Source organism: Eulemur rufifrons, chromosome 3 (genome assembly GCF_041146395.1).
Source record: "Eulemur rufifrons isolate Redbay chromosome 3, OSU_ERuf_1, whole genome shotgun sequence".
NCBI classification, from domain to species: Eukaryota; Metazoa; Chordata; class Mammalia; order Primates; family Lemuridae; genus Eulemur; species Eulemur rufifrons.
In genome coordinates, this window is record NC_090985.1 from 55,256,722 (window position 1) to 55,273,432 (window position 16,711).

The window sequence follows — 16,711 nt, forward strand, 5'->3', positions numbered from 1 at the left end:
AAGAAGCAGCAGAAGGTTTGGCACTGAACCCTTAGGATCCCGTTAAGGGCCTCTGCTGTCTTCCCTAGCTCGTCTAGCCCAAAACAGCACACTCTACTCCCACAGAGTCTCACCAAAGCCATTTTGAATCCTCTTTTCCCTTATCAGGCTGATACAGACCTGCATCATCCTCGAGCCTTCTGACAGGAGCTACAACAATTGGGGGGGAGGGGAGGTTATACAACCGCACATTGTTTCCTTTTACAAAACCCTGCCACAGGGTGCAGATTAACACCAAAAAATAGATGGCTGCAACCAAAGAGAAACATTTTTCAGAATGCCTCCACTTGATTAATGAAGTAATGGAGCCGACCACTGTGTGACTTTCATCATGCACTCTTCCTCTCTCATCCCTGCTCCTCCTGGAGTAGCAACAGAAACGGGGACACTTGTGCAAATGTCTGCTTCCCCTGAAGAGTTGTCATTTTCACCAAGTTTTGCAGCAATGCAGCAGGAATAAAAGTGCCTAGGTTCCTTGCTGAAAATATTCAGGTAAAGGACAAACTCTCTCTTTACCACCTCTGAATTTCTTTAATAAAGGCAAATGCTACTCCCCCTTTTTTTCTATAAACACTAATTCAACACGTACTTGGGTACTGATGCTTACTTAGCTCAGATGCACATGCAGATATCACCTGGTACCTCCCTCCACATGTGCTAATGTGTTACACGTGCCTGAGCAGCTGTGGCTTTCAGAGGAGAGGTGGTAACGTCACATCCGAAATTAGAATCAGAACCTCAAGGATTCTTGAGGCTCCTGTCCACGGGATAATGCTCACACTATTACACATAGGCTAATGAGGTACAAAAATGGTATTTGTTTGACTTCTTAGTAAAGGCTAAAACTTAAGGCATGTGCAATGCCTCTGCTCTTCCAAACTCTGTCCCCATTTCTTTTTATTTCACGGTGCATCATTGCCTACGTTATGACTGCCTTATTCACTCCATTCTGTACAGAACTCTACAATGCCATAAATAATGAAAGAATTGAGTTAACATTTCAAAATACAAACTTAACTCTAAAGTGAATCAGACAGGGCAAATTACTTTTCCAATTGTCTGAAATCCCCAATCACACACCTGAGAAATGCTTTCTGAAGAAAAAAATCCTTACAAAAGGAAACCACAAAGATGCCACAATAACTCAAAAAGCAGTTTGACCACTTAACCTTCTTTCTGTTCCTAAAAATATGTATTTTTTTCTATGCTTTTGTGTTGATTGTCTACTTGGATGATAAACACTCTAATCTATGAGTTCTCAGAATACTCATGCTAGCTAATCAATAAGGATGTGTGTCTGTGTGTATGAAGACATGTGTGTATACGTGTATGAAGATATATTTCTATCATGACAACCAGAAATGCTTTTTAAGTATGCTCTGAGAGAGGACAGAAGAGAACAGGCTAGATGCACTGCTTGGAAAATTAAAGGAATGAAAAATCTATGTTCCATTCATTCACAGGCATAATAAAAAGTAATCTAGGTTTGTTTAACAATCTGTATATATTTCAAAATGACTAAATGAATATAATTTTATATAATTTTACAACAACCCTATGATGTAGGGCTGGTATAATAACCCCTATTTTATAAAGGAGAAAACTGAGAGCATGTGTGATTACCCAAGATAACACATCCACTTTGGGTAATAACAGCCAGGGCTAGAATCAGGCTATTCTGATCCCATCATGGGCTCTTTCCTGTACTTTCTCTCTCACTTTTGATCTTTACAGTGTGTTAGTGTATGTTTCTCAAAATTACTAAAGGAGAAGAAACACTCAGCAAATTGTTTCTGATTCCTAATAGCCATCAGATTTTGTATAAATCATGTTTTATATACTCTAATTCACCTTTCTCTATCTGCAAAATTAACATCTAAGTAAGGTAATCAAGAAGTTACTGATCACCTTCTATGTGGAAAACTATATTTAATTCAGAAATAACAATAAAATATATCTCATTTTCACAAATGTTCTTTTAATTATTATTTTTTGATTTTGGTTATGATACTTTACAGCCTATGATTTTTTTTCTCTATTCAAATTAATTAAAATTTTTTTCATGATTTCGTCCATTGCTGTAAGTATTTGAAAGTCCTTCCCTATCTAGAGGTTAGGCAACTACTTTTGCAGATTGTTTTCTATGGTAGACAGCCCCTGAGATGGTTGCCAGTCACCCAAGCCTTCTGGTGTCAAGGCCTTGTGTAATTTCCTTCCCTTTAGGGTGGGCTAGACCTAGAGAACAGAATTCAGCAAAGGTGATGGGATACCACTTAAAAGATTAAGGTTCAGAAAGACTGTGGCTTCTGCCTTGGGCTCCCTCTCTCATTTGCTTGTTCAGAGCTACACCAGCTGCCATATGCTGAGTCGCCATACGGAGAGGCCCACTACCCAAGGAATTGAGTCAACAGCTGTTTGAGTGAGCTTGCAACAGCTCCTCCATTGGTTCAGCCTTCAGGTAACACCACAGACCTGCCTGTCCCCTTGATTTCAGCCTTATGGGAAACACTATGCCAGAGACACCTAGCTAAGCTGTGCTCATATGTTTTCATCCTCAGAAACAGAGACTAAAGAGTATGAGAAAAACCACAGGCCAAGCTACATAACCCTGTGCTTGACTATGGTTTCCCAACCTTTAAAATACAAAGTGTTAGAAAATAAAACATACAAAATAACACAGACAATACACACATTTCTAGAATCCAAAAACCACAGTTTCATCAAACCTAGGACAAAGAGTTTTAGAAGAAAAGTGATATAACAGCAAAGGAATAATAAAGGACTACTTTATATTCAATACTTAAATGAACAGGTAAAAAGATATTAATCTCTAAAAGAGAGTTTCTCAAATAATCTCACTAATATCCAAAAACATGCAATAAATACTACTTTATTTTTCTCCTATTGGAAATATATCTATAAAAATGCTTGCCTCTGGACCATCATCCTGCAGCAACACAAAGCTTTACAGGAGTGGATTAGTCAGGGTCACAAACTTGCCTATGCCAGGAAAAGCCAGATGACAGCAAAGATTGTCAGTGACAACTGAGAACTACAGTCAAATTGTGATACTTGGTTAATGCTATCCTGAGAATACCGATTGATAATTAGATTAAAAGGGGAGTCCAATATGTTCCAGAGTTTACCAAAGAATTATCTCTAAATAATTTTGATTTTTAAGACCAGACTGAAGGAATACAAAATGGTACCTGTATCTACTCTCACAGGTATCATCTCCAAGTTACTGAATGTATTAATTTTCGTGTTGAGCTGAGATTGCTACTAAATCCTCATAACATTTACTTTAACCATGCAGATAACAGGCAAGAACACAATGCAGAGCTGTTTTAAAATAATTGTAGAATGGCAATTCCTCAAAAAAGTCAAGTTGAAAGACTTTGAAAGCCATGCCAGATCTGCCAGCAAATGGCAGAAGACAGTTTTGGTCAACTTTTCAAACAACTGCTCCTCACAGTGCTTTTTACCTTCACCTCTCGAAAAAAATTTTTTTTCAAGATTTATATTTTATAATTATGAAGACAATAGAGTTATGCTGTACAAACCACTTCCTCACTAGTCAAGATGATGAGGGACTTCTCTCAGGGAGGTGAGGACTCTGTATCCACCTTCTTCCACCTCAGGTCTCTGTGATACCTACTATCAGAGTGACAGTGGCAGTGAAATTTGTGTTAAGAAAATGCATGTAAGAAACATGATGTGTGGGAAAAGAGCTACAGACACTGACAACTCCCATTAAGAGTATCTGAAGCTCTAAACCAATAACCATCCTTCATCCTTCATGCCTGAACTCTACGGGAAAGGTAGGGCCACTTGTTAACCTCAACTTTATACACATACTCTCCGTAGAGTGGCTTCGATCATATTATAATGATAGAAATAACTTCTCCATTCAGACATGAATTAAATTAACAGTATAACACTAATAGTTATTTTAATAACTCGATAAAACATCATCTTCAATAAAAGTTATTTTCAGGGTTCTAGAAAAAGAGAACAATGAATAATCTTAAAAAAGAAAAAAGATGTTTTTGTTTCTTCAAACTTGGCCCGAATATAGATAAACAGGTTTAGCCACGTAACTCAAAGGCAAAAATGTGTTTTAATTTCAGGCAGAGGAGAGAGTAAGTTAGTCCCATAAATAAAATTATGGTCTGTCTATGGCAAGGAATAGTGTCTTTGTGTTTGTACATTTCAAATCCAAGTCTGAGCATAAAGAACCTCAAAAGACTTGACCATTAGGAGAAAAAGTAAGTCAAAAGGAGATTGAGGTTAGCAGACAGACTAGCTATACACAAAAGGTATAGTTGGGAGGCAAGTAAAAATTATCAGAAAGAGTGCAATTTATGTTTTAATTTCAGCATTATTTTCCCACACAACAATATATTTTCATCCACTGCCAACGTTATCACTATGTCTGCGTTATAATGCAGCTAATCCTTTCATATCAATACACAGCTGACCTCCCTGGCTTGTTTCTACTATTCAAACTATGAAATAATCTGCTGGTGTTTGGGTTCTTCCTTTCTGATTCACACTCAGTAGAATGCCTGTGATTACTAAGGCCTTCTCACCAACTTCCCCCTTCACCCTGAGTACTCTCCCCTCCAAGCACACAAACAAAAAAGTCCAACTCTAATTCTAAACCAGGGTGACGTATCATTTTCCAAGCCTCTTCAGCATTAAATGTCTTGCCTTCATGTCTTCTTTGAGCAGCTTCCTTGTCCACTCTGTCTCTGTTAATTCTCCACATAGCAGATAGAGCATTAGAGAAGCCAGGATCTTGCCCTCCCTAAGGGACAAATCTACCACCTCCATCAATAATGAATTTCACCAACGTTTCCCAAGAGGAACAGGGTACAATTAAAAAGGTTATAAGTCCTCGCACTACTAGAACCTCCGGGCATCTGTGAATGAAACTGGCTTAAGCCCAATTAGAGGAATCAGCACATTTGTCTTCTCTTGGAACAACCCTGCTCTTACGGTTCCCATCAATTCAGTATAAATCTGACTGATCTTATCCAAGAAGTTAATAGAAAATTGTTCACAGTGGGCGACTGCCACCTCAGTTTCCAAGCAGAGACAGATGGAATTTCCCAGATGGTTTGTCACTGGAAAGTGTGATGCTGGATGAGACTTCACAGAAAGCATGGTGGAGCAGAACACCTTCTTGGCCTTCACCCATGTCATAGTGAGGGATCTAAAACTGATTTTGTTGTAAACAAATCAAAATCACCTGAATAGGCTCAACACCTCATCCTCCCTAACTGCCTCAGAGGGTTGCAAATCTTAGACTGAAATTAGTCAACATTTATCAAGAAACCATCATGAACATATCTCCTTAGGGATAAAAGCTGAAGAAATAGACATAGTTATCTTGTCCTACAGAATCTTTCTTTCAAATGAGATTAAAATTTAAAAAAACCATATAAACAAATAAAATCAGTACAAGAGATCATTTACTGTGGTAACTGCAGTGCTGAGTTGGATGGATGAAGCTAGATCACAGAGGAAACAAAAGGCTGTAAAGGCTTGGGGAGGATGTAGGGGTCTTGAATAAGGAGAGGTGTGCAGCATTCCCTGATATGTAGAAAAGTGAAGGAAGGAATATTAATGTGCTCATTCATTAGAAATTTATTCATTGAGCTCGTACTATAAGCTAGATGTTGTTCTGGGTAGGGAGGAAAGATTAAAAAAAAAATATATATATACACAAGAAGCATATGGTTTGCAGGGCAGATAGACCAAAAAAGGAGATAGCCATTATATGATCGACGCTCTTATCCTAGTACACTAGAGGATCAGGAAAATATTTACTCCAAACTGGAGGCTTCAGGGAAGGTCTACTTAGGGGGTGACCTTGAGCAGACCCTTTAAGTATGGAATTGGAGTAAGAGATATGAAGAGGAACATGAGAGGGGCATATAAGTTTCCAGAATGATAAAATAGCATAACCAAATGCACAGAGATAGGAGAAAAGTGTACACTCAAAGCACTGCAGGCAGTTCAGGGTAACTGAAGTCTACATAAGAGTGGACAAGGGGTAAGAGCTTAGGAAGTGAGCATTACAAAGGCCTATTTAGACTTTACTAAGGAATTCGGGTTCTCTTGTGCCCTTTTAGGATGACTTTAAGCACACAAGTTAAGTGACTTCTGTAGTTTTGTCTTTGGGACAGACAGTGATCTGTGGAAAGAAAAAGGCGGTAAGAAGGAAGGCAGAAAGAACAGTTAGAAGAATATCATATAATCAAGGGAGAAATGATGAAGGTTTCAACTAAAGCAGAGGCAGTGGGAACAGAAAGAAGAGAAGGAACATTAAGAAAGCAGGAGCTCTGGTACTTGGTCTCTGGATGTGAAAAGGAGAACCTTGGAAGATGTTGACTCTGAACAGAAGACAAAAGAAAGTGTGGTAGTTACTAAAAGGAGAGAAGTGTGGATATGAGTAACTGTGTGTGAGCAACCATTTGAGATTGAGAAGGAGAGGTAGAAATGCAGAACAATGTGGGATAACTGATAGAATGGACTCCCTGCAGAGGCAGGGAAGGAGACTAGAGCCCTAGGATCAAAGGCCATTAAAAGTTGCAAATCAGGGAGAACTACAGAAAGGCCATCCTGGAAACAGGAATAAACTCTCCTTGTGACTGTTTAGTTGGAGGAATTAAGAGGAAAAGGCTTGCAAAACAGTTGAAATGTGCTATTAGAGAAAGGGTAAAAAGCCAAGGTTAGAGATTTTTTATTTAAATGTCATTTGTAAATTAGTAGCTGAAGCTTTGAGAGTGGATAAGCTCCCTGAGGCACTGGGAACAGAGGGGGAAGAGAAGAAAGAACAGAAGTGTTTTGGGAAACACACATAGTTAAATTAAAAAGAGCCAAGGCCCAGAGAGATATGAACAGTAGGCAAGTATGGGAGTCCTGAGCCCAGACAAAAATGAATATTAAAGGAAGATATCATTCACAATGTCAACCTCAATGAAAAGAAATATGACACCCAACAAAAAGTCATGCCTCAGCAAAATTATAAATTATATCATTGAAATGATACAGAGGGGAGGATATGGGTGGGGTTAGTGAGAATGTTCCTGATAAGTAAATTCAGATAGATTAGATTTTTATTTTAAAGAGCATTTATTGAATACCTACTATGTGCCAGTGGTAGAAATCCAAAATTGCGTAATGAGATTTAATACATCTACAACCTCTAGAGTCTCAACAATGATTTGGATATTGCTTTCATATTTAAGTCATTATTATATCTTAGAGGCTGTCGTAGTATAGCTTCCCCAGAAGATTCCCCTGAGACCGATTCAAATACAAGTATTTTATTATGAATGTGATCAGAAAATTCCAGTAGGATTATTGAGAAGTAAGCAGGAAAGGAAAGTAAGCCCATGAAGTGTGCAGTATGAAGCTTAGCAGAGTTCAATTCCACTGGAAAACTCTAAGGGACAGTGTAGAACACACCTCATATCCTAACAAAGAGGCGGGAAACAGAGGTGTTATTCCACCAACTTTCAGTCTATTATTGGTTGAGGATTACCTCTGGGAACATGAATTCTCCAGCACTTCCAGCTTGCCCAGCTTGCGACAAGTTTGCTTCTAAGGCTGGGAAAAAGTCCTCAGGTAGGAAAGTCAAGGATGTGTCTACTAAGCAGCCTTTGGCTACGGAGGTGGGAGACATATGGGTAGAGATACATTTGCTACAGGAAATGTACAGCATGAAAATGGAAGAATCTAGCAATGAATGAGATCAAAGATGAATACTGAAAGAGATGAAACTGGATGGGAAGAAATGGAGGCAATTAATGATTCTAATTAAAATGATGCAGATCAGGAACCTCTCATTCTGTCTTCAACCACATTTCTATGGAGATAACTATCTCAAAACTTTTAAGATGCAACTTAATGCTTTATTTCATTATTAGATCAATAAAATTTCCATAAGGCCCTTTATATAGTATTTCATATTTGTAGAACTCAATGTCACAAATACCCTGTGGGAAAATAAAACAAGGTTCTATTCTGATTGAACAGAATGAAATGACATTTCTCTATCAAATTTCATTTGTTGAATTTAACAGGTTATGATGAGTTTACCATTATGTTGTAAGTAATCTGGGGCTTTTTATTTAATTAAGTATGCATGTTGCATGATTCCAGCAGTTGGCTGAATCCACTCAGACTAGTTATCTACTGACAGTTGATATATTCGAAAGCAAGAGAGGGCAAATGCCACTTAAATTCCAGACATCCAACCTTCTAAATAATCATTGTTGTTTGATATTTATTAAGTACTACCATGTGCTAGCACAGCTGAGATTTAGTTTATTACAAGGAGAATATAGGGAAAATTTCAAAGGCATAACATATAAATAGGTAAATTCTAAAACATATTCAAAGCAGATATTGATCAGAACTCAAGGTAATTTAAAAAATTTCTTCCTTGTCAGTGGTCCTTTGATTTTTTCAATGAATAAAATTTCAAAACTTTGAAAAATACCAACTTTGTGCTCCTGTGATAGCATTTAATGTAAGTCTTTCCTCAGAAGTGAGGTGGGATGCTGAAAAGAAGGCTAGGCTCACTCACTGTTAATAAATATTTCAGGGGCATAGGGATGTACCTCAAAAAACTGGAACTTGAAAGGTACTGCAGACTTTTGGAGTCTGTGATGACTAATTTTATGTATTAACTCAGAAGGTGTTTTTGAACAAAAGTAACACTTAAATCAGTGAACTTTAGGTAAAACAGATTGTCATCCATACTGTGGGTGGGCCTCATCCAAGCAACTGAAGATCTGAGTACACCGAGAAGACTGGCCTCCCCAAACAAGAAGGTATTCTCCAGGTGACTTCCCTGCCTTCAGACTTCATCTGCACCACTGGCTTTCCTGGGTCTCCAGCCTGCCAGTCCATACTGCAGATCTTGGATTCACCAACCCGCATAACTGCATGAGCCAATTCCTTTATAATCAATCTCTTTCTATATACATAGATATCTTGTTGTTATGTTTCTCTGGAGAATCCTAAAACAAAGCCCTGGGCAAAGTTAGGCATGTAAAATCTCCAAACACCAAGATCTACAATGTTGCCTATTTAATTTGGGGAGTCTCTTCTGCTTTAAACTTGTTAGATCTCTATGGGTTCATTTCTACAGATCACTGACTAGTAACAATAGTTGAAATTTGTTGATAACTCACATATGCCGTCTCATTCAGAGTCTTCATGAAATTCTTCTAAGCTAGGTGGTATTATTATTCCCATATTGCAGACATTTCTAAGATTGCAACATGGGTTCTGGAATCAGAATAAGTTGACCTTGAGTTAATTATCTAACTTACCAAAGTAGCAGTTTCCTCCTCGTGACAAAGGAGATAAATATTACCTTCTCTTACACTTGTGTAAGAACTAACTATGATATAAAATATTAATATGTAAAGCACTTTGACCAGTATCTGGCCCAATGAAAGTATTTACTATGCTGCTGCTATCATTAAACTTTTAAAGCATCAAGTATCTAACAGAATATTAAAGTGTGGGCAAAAGATACTCTGTTTCAATGTTCAGTGTGTTATATGATTCCGAGAATAACTTTTTGTCAAACTGATTTGTTTGGTATTTCTATATAGACTGTACTTCTTGAAATGTTCTATATATATCCAAATAATTGGTCTGCAAAGGCTTCCTGCAGAAGATGGCATATTGCTAACGCACTTCAAGATGGGGACTTGAAAGATATAAAAAGGATTTGACATCTGGCATGGTGACTCAATTAATTACTGTGTTGGATTAATTAGTGTGCTGAATCTCCTGAGCCAACATCATGAGTTTGAGCAGAGTAACATTATATCAGTTGGCAAAGACGCAATTCTGAAGACGCTATTTAAAAAAGTGTGCTAATCCAAATTTGATTCAAGGTTGGCTAAGGAAGGGTTACCAGGCTATATATTTTATTATAAGGAAAATGTGTCTTTATGATATAAAGTATGTATTAAAGTATTGTCCAAATTATAAAGAGGTAATAAAATTGCAGAAGTCTTTGAATTAACCCCTAATTGCTCAAGCAGTCTAAGTGTCATAACAAATATTTTGTCCAAAGGAAAAAAAAATAGGTATATCTCTAATCTTTGCACATTTTCTCTCAGATTTTTTTTTTTATAAATTTAGAATTCACATAAAGAAATCCCCAACAATTTTATCATGTTCAAATCATGCTACAGATGTTAAACTAAGGAGGCAGGATAGCATAGTCTTTAAAAATGCCGATTCTGGAATCAAAAGCTAGAGCTTTTATTTTCCCATCTACAAAATATAATTTATAATAGAATCAAATTCACTGGTTTGCTCGGAGGATTAAATGAGCCAATCTATTTTTCAATTCTCTGCACAGTGTTTAGAAATGAATAAGTATGCAGTGCATGTTAGCCAATTTACTGTAGACTGCAGCAGTCCCCGGTCCCCAACCTTTTTGGCACCAGAGACCAGTTTCACGGAAGACCATTTTTCCATGGATGGGGTGCGGGGGCAGCAGACCTCTGCGGCCCGGTCCCTAACAGGCAGTCCACGGCCGGGGGCGGTGGGGGTGGGGGGCTGGTGAGTGCAGCTAAGTAGTAACACTAGTAGCAATAATAGTACTAGTGGTATTTGATGACATAAAATCAGAAGTAAGTTCTGGAAGAGAATCTTATTTCAAAAGAAAAATATTTTAAAATTATATTTTAGTGAAGCAACTAAATTTTAAAATAGGGAAAAATGCTATATTTTAAGTAGTGTAATTCGATATTTAAACTCTAAGACAAAAATACTTGAGATATTAAGATAGTTTTCTATAAAGAATTATTATCTATTACTTGATATTTGATACTCTAGTATACATACATTTTTAAATAGTATCAAACATTCTGAAAATTTCATATCTATAAATTTACTCATATAAAAATATGGCATAAAATAGCTTTAGAGTGGTACAGGAGTATTAAAACAACAAAATAATGTCTTCTGTCTAAAAATAGGAAATTGCTTCAATGAAAAATTAAACTTTCTCAAATAAGTTTATTTTCCATCCATCACAATTTATTAATAGTATATGGTAAAAAGCTCATAAAAATACAACTCTGCGTATAGACAGAAAATGATATAAAGACTAATGAAAAATTATATTTTAATATAGATATTATTTTGATATAGTAAATGGGGAAATGTTCATCATCTCTTACATCAACTACAGATGCCACTTCAGGGGCAGTACACTTTTGAAGAAATATCAGAGAAATGACTAAAGGTCATGTTGATGTCTGATACACAGTGAGAAATAAGATAAATATCTCAGAGCTTAAAATATTTTTTTAAGCAGTGCTAGAGAACAAATAAAAAACCCCAGATAAAAATGGGTTTAGAATGGTATTTAACTAAACTTTTGATGTTTAAAGGATCTTTCTCTTTCCTTTCTTACCATTCATTAGCTTGAGAAATCAGTATAGGTAATATTGTTTACTGAAAGGAATCAACAGAACAGTCAATACAACTCAACAAACTAAGGCCCACAGTGTTTGTGAGGCCACATCTCAAACACTTTTTGAGGTAGCTGCACTAGCCAACACAGAATAAGTTGCTCAGATTATTAAATATTCAGCCAGGACTATCAAGTCAACTTGTTTGGTCCTTAAATACATGTGAAATTCCCTACCTCATTCTTCTATGGATAAATACATGGACCTAGGAAGTAAGAAACACACCCCTAGAAGCTCATATACTGTTTAAATGTATGGTGACACAAATATTTCCCATTAATACCAATCATTATTTTTAGTTGAATCAATAGCCTCTATCACAGCCACATGGCACTGAATGAATGAGATTGGCACATATCAGTTTCTTTCATCTAATAACTTGAAGAAGGAATTTCTTTCATGTAATAAATTGAACAAAAAATGCAACGTTTCTGAATCCACTACATGTGTCAAAACCCCTCTGGGAGATTGTATGTCCCCATAGTGTAGATCGAGTCATTTAACAGTCACGAGACTCTTCCTACATAAATAACATGCAGAGAGAAGGACTTTCATAGGAATGGATACTTACACAATTTCTGGATCTTCTAAGGAATATGAAACATTTTTCTTTGGAAGTTTTATCATTTGTCTTATTGCTTATAATAGGAGAGGTTTTCAGCTATTATTTTTTATTTTATCCTACATGGTAGGCAGAATACCGTCCTCCCAAAGATGTCCACATCCTAAATCTCTGGAATTTGTGAATGTTACTTGGCATGGCAAAGGGAAATTAAGGAAGCAAATGGAATTAAGGGTGTTACTCAGCTGACCTAAAATAGAGAAATCAGCCTAGATTACATGGGTGAACCCAACGTAATCATAAGTATCCTTAAATGTGGAAGAGGAAGGCAGAAGAATGGGTTAGAAAGGGGAGGCTTTGAAGATGGAAGGGGATGGTCAGCCAAAGGTGTGGGCAGCCTTGAGAAGGTGGAAAGGGGGAGAAAACAGAGTCCCCTCTAAAGTCCTAAGAAAGGAATACAACCCTGCAGACATCTTGATTTTAGCCCAGTGAGACCCATTTTGAACTTCTGGCCTCCATAACTGCAAGATAATAAATCTGTGTTGTTTTAAGCCACAAAGTGTGGTGATTTGTTACAGCAGCAATAGAAACAAATATATCCAATTAAGAAATCAAGTTTAAATGTAACCAAATTACTCACCTCTCTACTACTTTTTAAAACATCTAATTAATCAATTATCCATATAATCTCACTGAGTGGTAGACTTCTGTTCTCAGAACTTTTACAAAAAAGTTAACAACAAAAATTATAATGCTAATTATTCATCCCTGCTCTTAAAGGTATAAACAGGTATTACCAAGGAATAACAAAGTTGTTTATTTCTTCTTCTTCATGTATGACAATTAATTTTTGTCATCTTAAAAATAAATGCAATTGTACATATTATTAAATATAAACAGTCTTAGTCTGGCTAAGCAGATAAAGCAATAACCTTATAAATTACCTTCCTAGCCAACCATTTAGTGCAAGTAACCTGTTTCCTTCTAAATTCTGAGTATGTTACTGTCAGAGAAAAACCACTTGGAAAATATCCAAGTTTTGTGGTCCATGAAAAAGCAAAAACAAACTGTTATTTTTAGTGACTTCACTGAGAAGTAAGCAGAGATAATTTCTGAGCTATGACAAAATATTAAGAGTCAACCATCTCAGAGCATCCACATACCAAGGAATTATTATTCAAGTCCATCTTCCCAGCAAACGGCCCCCAGGTTGTTCCCACTGGAAGTTGCTGACGACTCTGAATTTTTCGTTCCCCATCTTTCTGAAACACCTCCAGCTCTCCTGCAGACAATGAAAACAGAGGTGTTTAGAATACTTTCACTTGTGCCTTAACAATAGCCACCTCTTTTTGTGTGTTTGCTTTTACACACAGAATATTCCCGGGATTCATATGAAGAGATTTAATTATGCTTGTCTGAAGAAACAACTCATCTTGCTATCCTCAGAGGAAAATAAAACTTGTCCTTATAATTGTATTCAAATTTCATCCAATTTCTTTCTTGCACCTTTTCACACACATCATCTGCTAAAGTCAATTCTTTTTAGTAAGTCTTTGAGAACTAGGAACAATAACATTCCTCAAGATAGCATTGATCCAATGCCAAAACAGACAGACAAGAAATATTAGAACACTAATTTAGGGTTAAAATTCTCATATTTATTCAAGACTCTTAGAGAACAATACATTGAGAGTTTTTTAAGTTCTCGATAATTTTTTGAAATTACTACTAGTTTCAGTGGATAAAACAGCTACATGTACAATAAGTAGTGATGCATGTTTTTCCAAATAAAAAATATTTAGACAAAGTTTTTACTGTTTTAAATTTTATATTTTGAGTAGGATTCTATGGTACAAAAAGGGTTTGGACAAAAACACTTAAGAAACACCAGTTTGGAAGGTCTTCTTCCTTTAATTTCCTCCAGAGTAATATTTTAGAATCATTAAATGGAAACAGGAAGTAAAGACAGTATACTCATTTGCATAAAGTAGGAATTCATTAAATGCTTGCTTAAGAAATAATATAATACTACAAAAATAAATAAAAGAGCACCTCAAAACTTCAAATAATGGCCAACAGTCTTGATGTTATTTGGGATAAACAGAAAAAAAATCACAGTCAAGAATGGTAGCCTCTCTTTAAATAATTAAATTTAGATATTTAACCCTTGACTGTATTACCATACCATATCACCATCCCAAAATTTTTATTATCTCCATAATACAATTTAATGTTTTTAATGGCATTTCTTCTCAGTCTGCTCAACAGCAGACATGAGAATGAGTGGAATTAGAAGAAACATAAATGAAAATCCACACAGTATAGAAAGCTGTGGAAAATTTGAACTGGAATAGAATATATTCAGTAATTACATTTTTGAAATTATATATATGACATGGTAGGTAACATATTATGAAATTGTTGCCTTGATCTGGCTTTAGTTTCCTTTCAAGTCAATAGCTATCTTTAAATATGTATATTCAAACTTGATGTTTTTAAAAGAAAACCATCAACCTGAGTTCAATTAACTCTTTGTTTCTCTACAAATATTTGTATCACCTCCTTTTAATATTTAAAATACTAGACATTACTTTTCATATTTTTTATCATTGTTTATCCTGAAAACCAAAATTAAAGTATATAAAGCATAGTCAGCTAAAATACTGTATAATGGTAAAATTATGTCCATTATGAAATATAAATGTATCTGTATCTGAACAATGAAAATGCAACGTTCATCACAATTCCATGTTAACAGTCAAAAATTAAAATCCAAGGACTATACTTCCATTCTTCCTTCTCATATTCCCGTCCTCTACTACTTGAGAAACACACTGAAAATGGAAGAATTCATTAAATTAAGACAGAAACACACTCTTTAATTTTTTTTTCATTCTCTGGGTATGTCAGTAACTAAAGATAATCAACAGTGAGGAACATAAATCCAAAAATATTTAATAGTTCTGGACTTCTAAATGATACTTTTATAAATGGAATATTTATATTAAATAACATTAATGATTAAGTATCAAATTTAGAAGCTCAGTAAGACCCATTTTGGACTTCTGATCTCCAGAACTGTGAGATAATAAATTTGTATTATTCAGAGTCCAAAGAATATGAAACAATAATAATTTGTTTTCTGTATGTGGAGTAACAAACCCATTTATGATATTTTCTTTGAAAATATTTTTATCCTTGTGCAATCTTTTCATTAATGCATTGGAATCAGAGACCTTGTATAGAAACACCCTCAAAGACAGAGCACAAAGACAGCGAACAATCTTTTATGATGCCAAAAAGGAATCACTGGAAAAATGTTTCTCAATATATGCATATTCATATTTGATAACAAAGTTTATTTAAATCTTTAGGATAATTTTTTCTGTTTGAAAAGAAACTTCAATTTCTATTGGATAGGAGTTCTCAGTATTTTTTCAACCACACTTATTTAAATTTTAATCTATTTCTTTACAATTCACCATTTAAAGATAAAATATATTTCAATCCCTCAGCTAAACACTAGTTAAGAATTTTGTTTTCTACATAAAGAAGATGCTCAAATAATTTGCTTATTTTTACACACTAAAAAAAACAGTCATGTCACATTTAAGTGATACCAGAGGAATCATGAGAATCTTTGAAAACCCTTTAAAAAAGTAATTCATCCTCTCGTTCTGCCACTGACATATTTCATTTGAAAAGGGTTCAGACTCAGTCAAACAGTGACTCCTTATCTATACGTGTGGATTTACAAGCAGCTCTGTTTTTTAATGGATTAAGAACTACAAACTTAGGGCAGATCATAAAGTGATATCCAAATATCTCCAAAGTTTTTGAGGTGTCTTTGACTATGCATTAAAATTTTAAGCAGACCAAAAATACTTCTATGAGCTCTTAAAGAGCCACAACAGAAAGTCCAGTAACTGTTCAAGCTATCAAGTCAATCTTTTCAACTTTACTAGAAAAGCAGACATCCCCCTGTCTCCTTTCTTGCTCACTAAGAAGCTATTTTGACGTTTAGGGAAATATTTTCTGTTGCTGAAATAGTTAAATAAAAATATTCATTTATTCACAATAACATTTATAAAAAACTGCAAGCGGAGTGCAAATAATTAGCATGTATATACTACCAAGGCTACATAGGTTAATGATAGCAACAGAAATAAAACATTGTATAAATGGAAGTTATATTTAACTTACATGTTGCTTAAGAGTATGATATATTAATTTTTTTCACAAAAATTAATAAGTGTCATGAAACAGGAAACACTGTTGCACTTAAAGTAAGGAGATTAATTTTTAGCCCCAACTCTGTCCAATTACCAGCTGAATGGACTTGAATAAGTTATATATTTTCTGAGTCTTTGGTTTGTCATTGTTAAAAGATGGGTTTGCACTCATCTAGAACTTGGTAAGGTGTTTTTTTCAACTCTGACAGCCCACAATACTGTGATTTTCTTTCCCCAAATATGATATATTATGAGAGGTGGAAAGAACACTGGGTGGTGAGTCAAAGACCCAGGTCCTTGAACCAACTTATCATAAAAAGGATGTTTGACTTGAAAATATTAGAAAAAAAGAAAAG

At 35.4% G+C, this 16,711-nt stretch overlaps 1 protein-coding gene across 3 annotated transcripts in view; it reads right to left on the reverse strand.

Moving 5' to 3' along the window:
* ZFPM2 (zinc finger protein, FOG family member 2) overlaps positions 1 to 16,711 on the reverse strand; it is a 458,837-nt gene that overhangs the window by 206,573 nt on the left and 235,553 nt on the right. For all 3 annotated transcript variants that reach the window (XM_069466104.1, XM_069466103.1, XM_069466105.1), the window contains one exon: positions 13,287 to 13,405. In XM_069466104.1, coding sequence (XP_069322205.1) covers positions 13,287 to 13,405 — 119 coding nt within the window. The remainder of the gene's footprint in view (positions 1 to 13,286; positions 13,406 to 16,711) is intronic.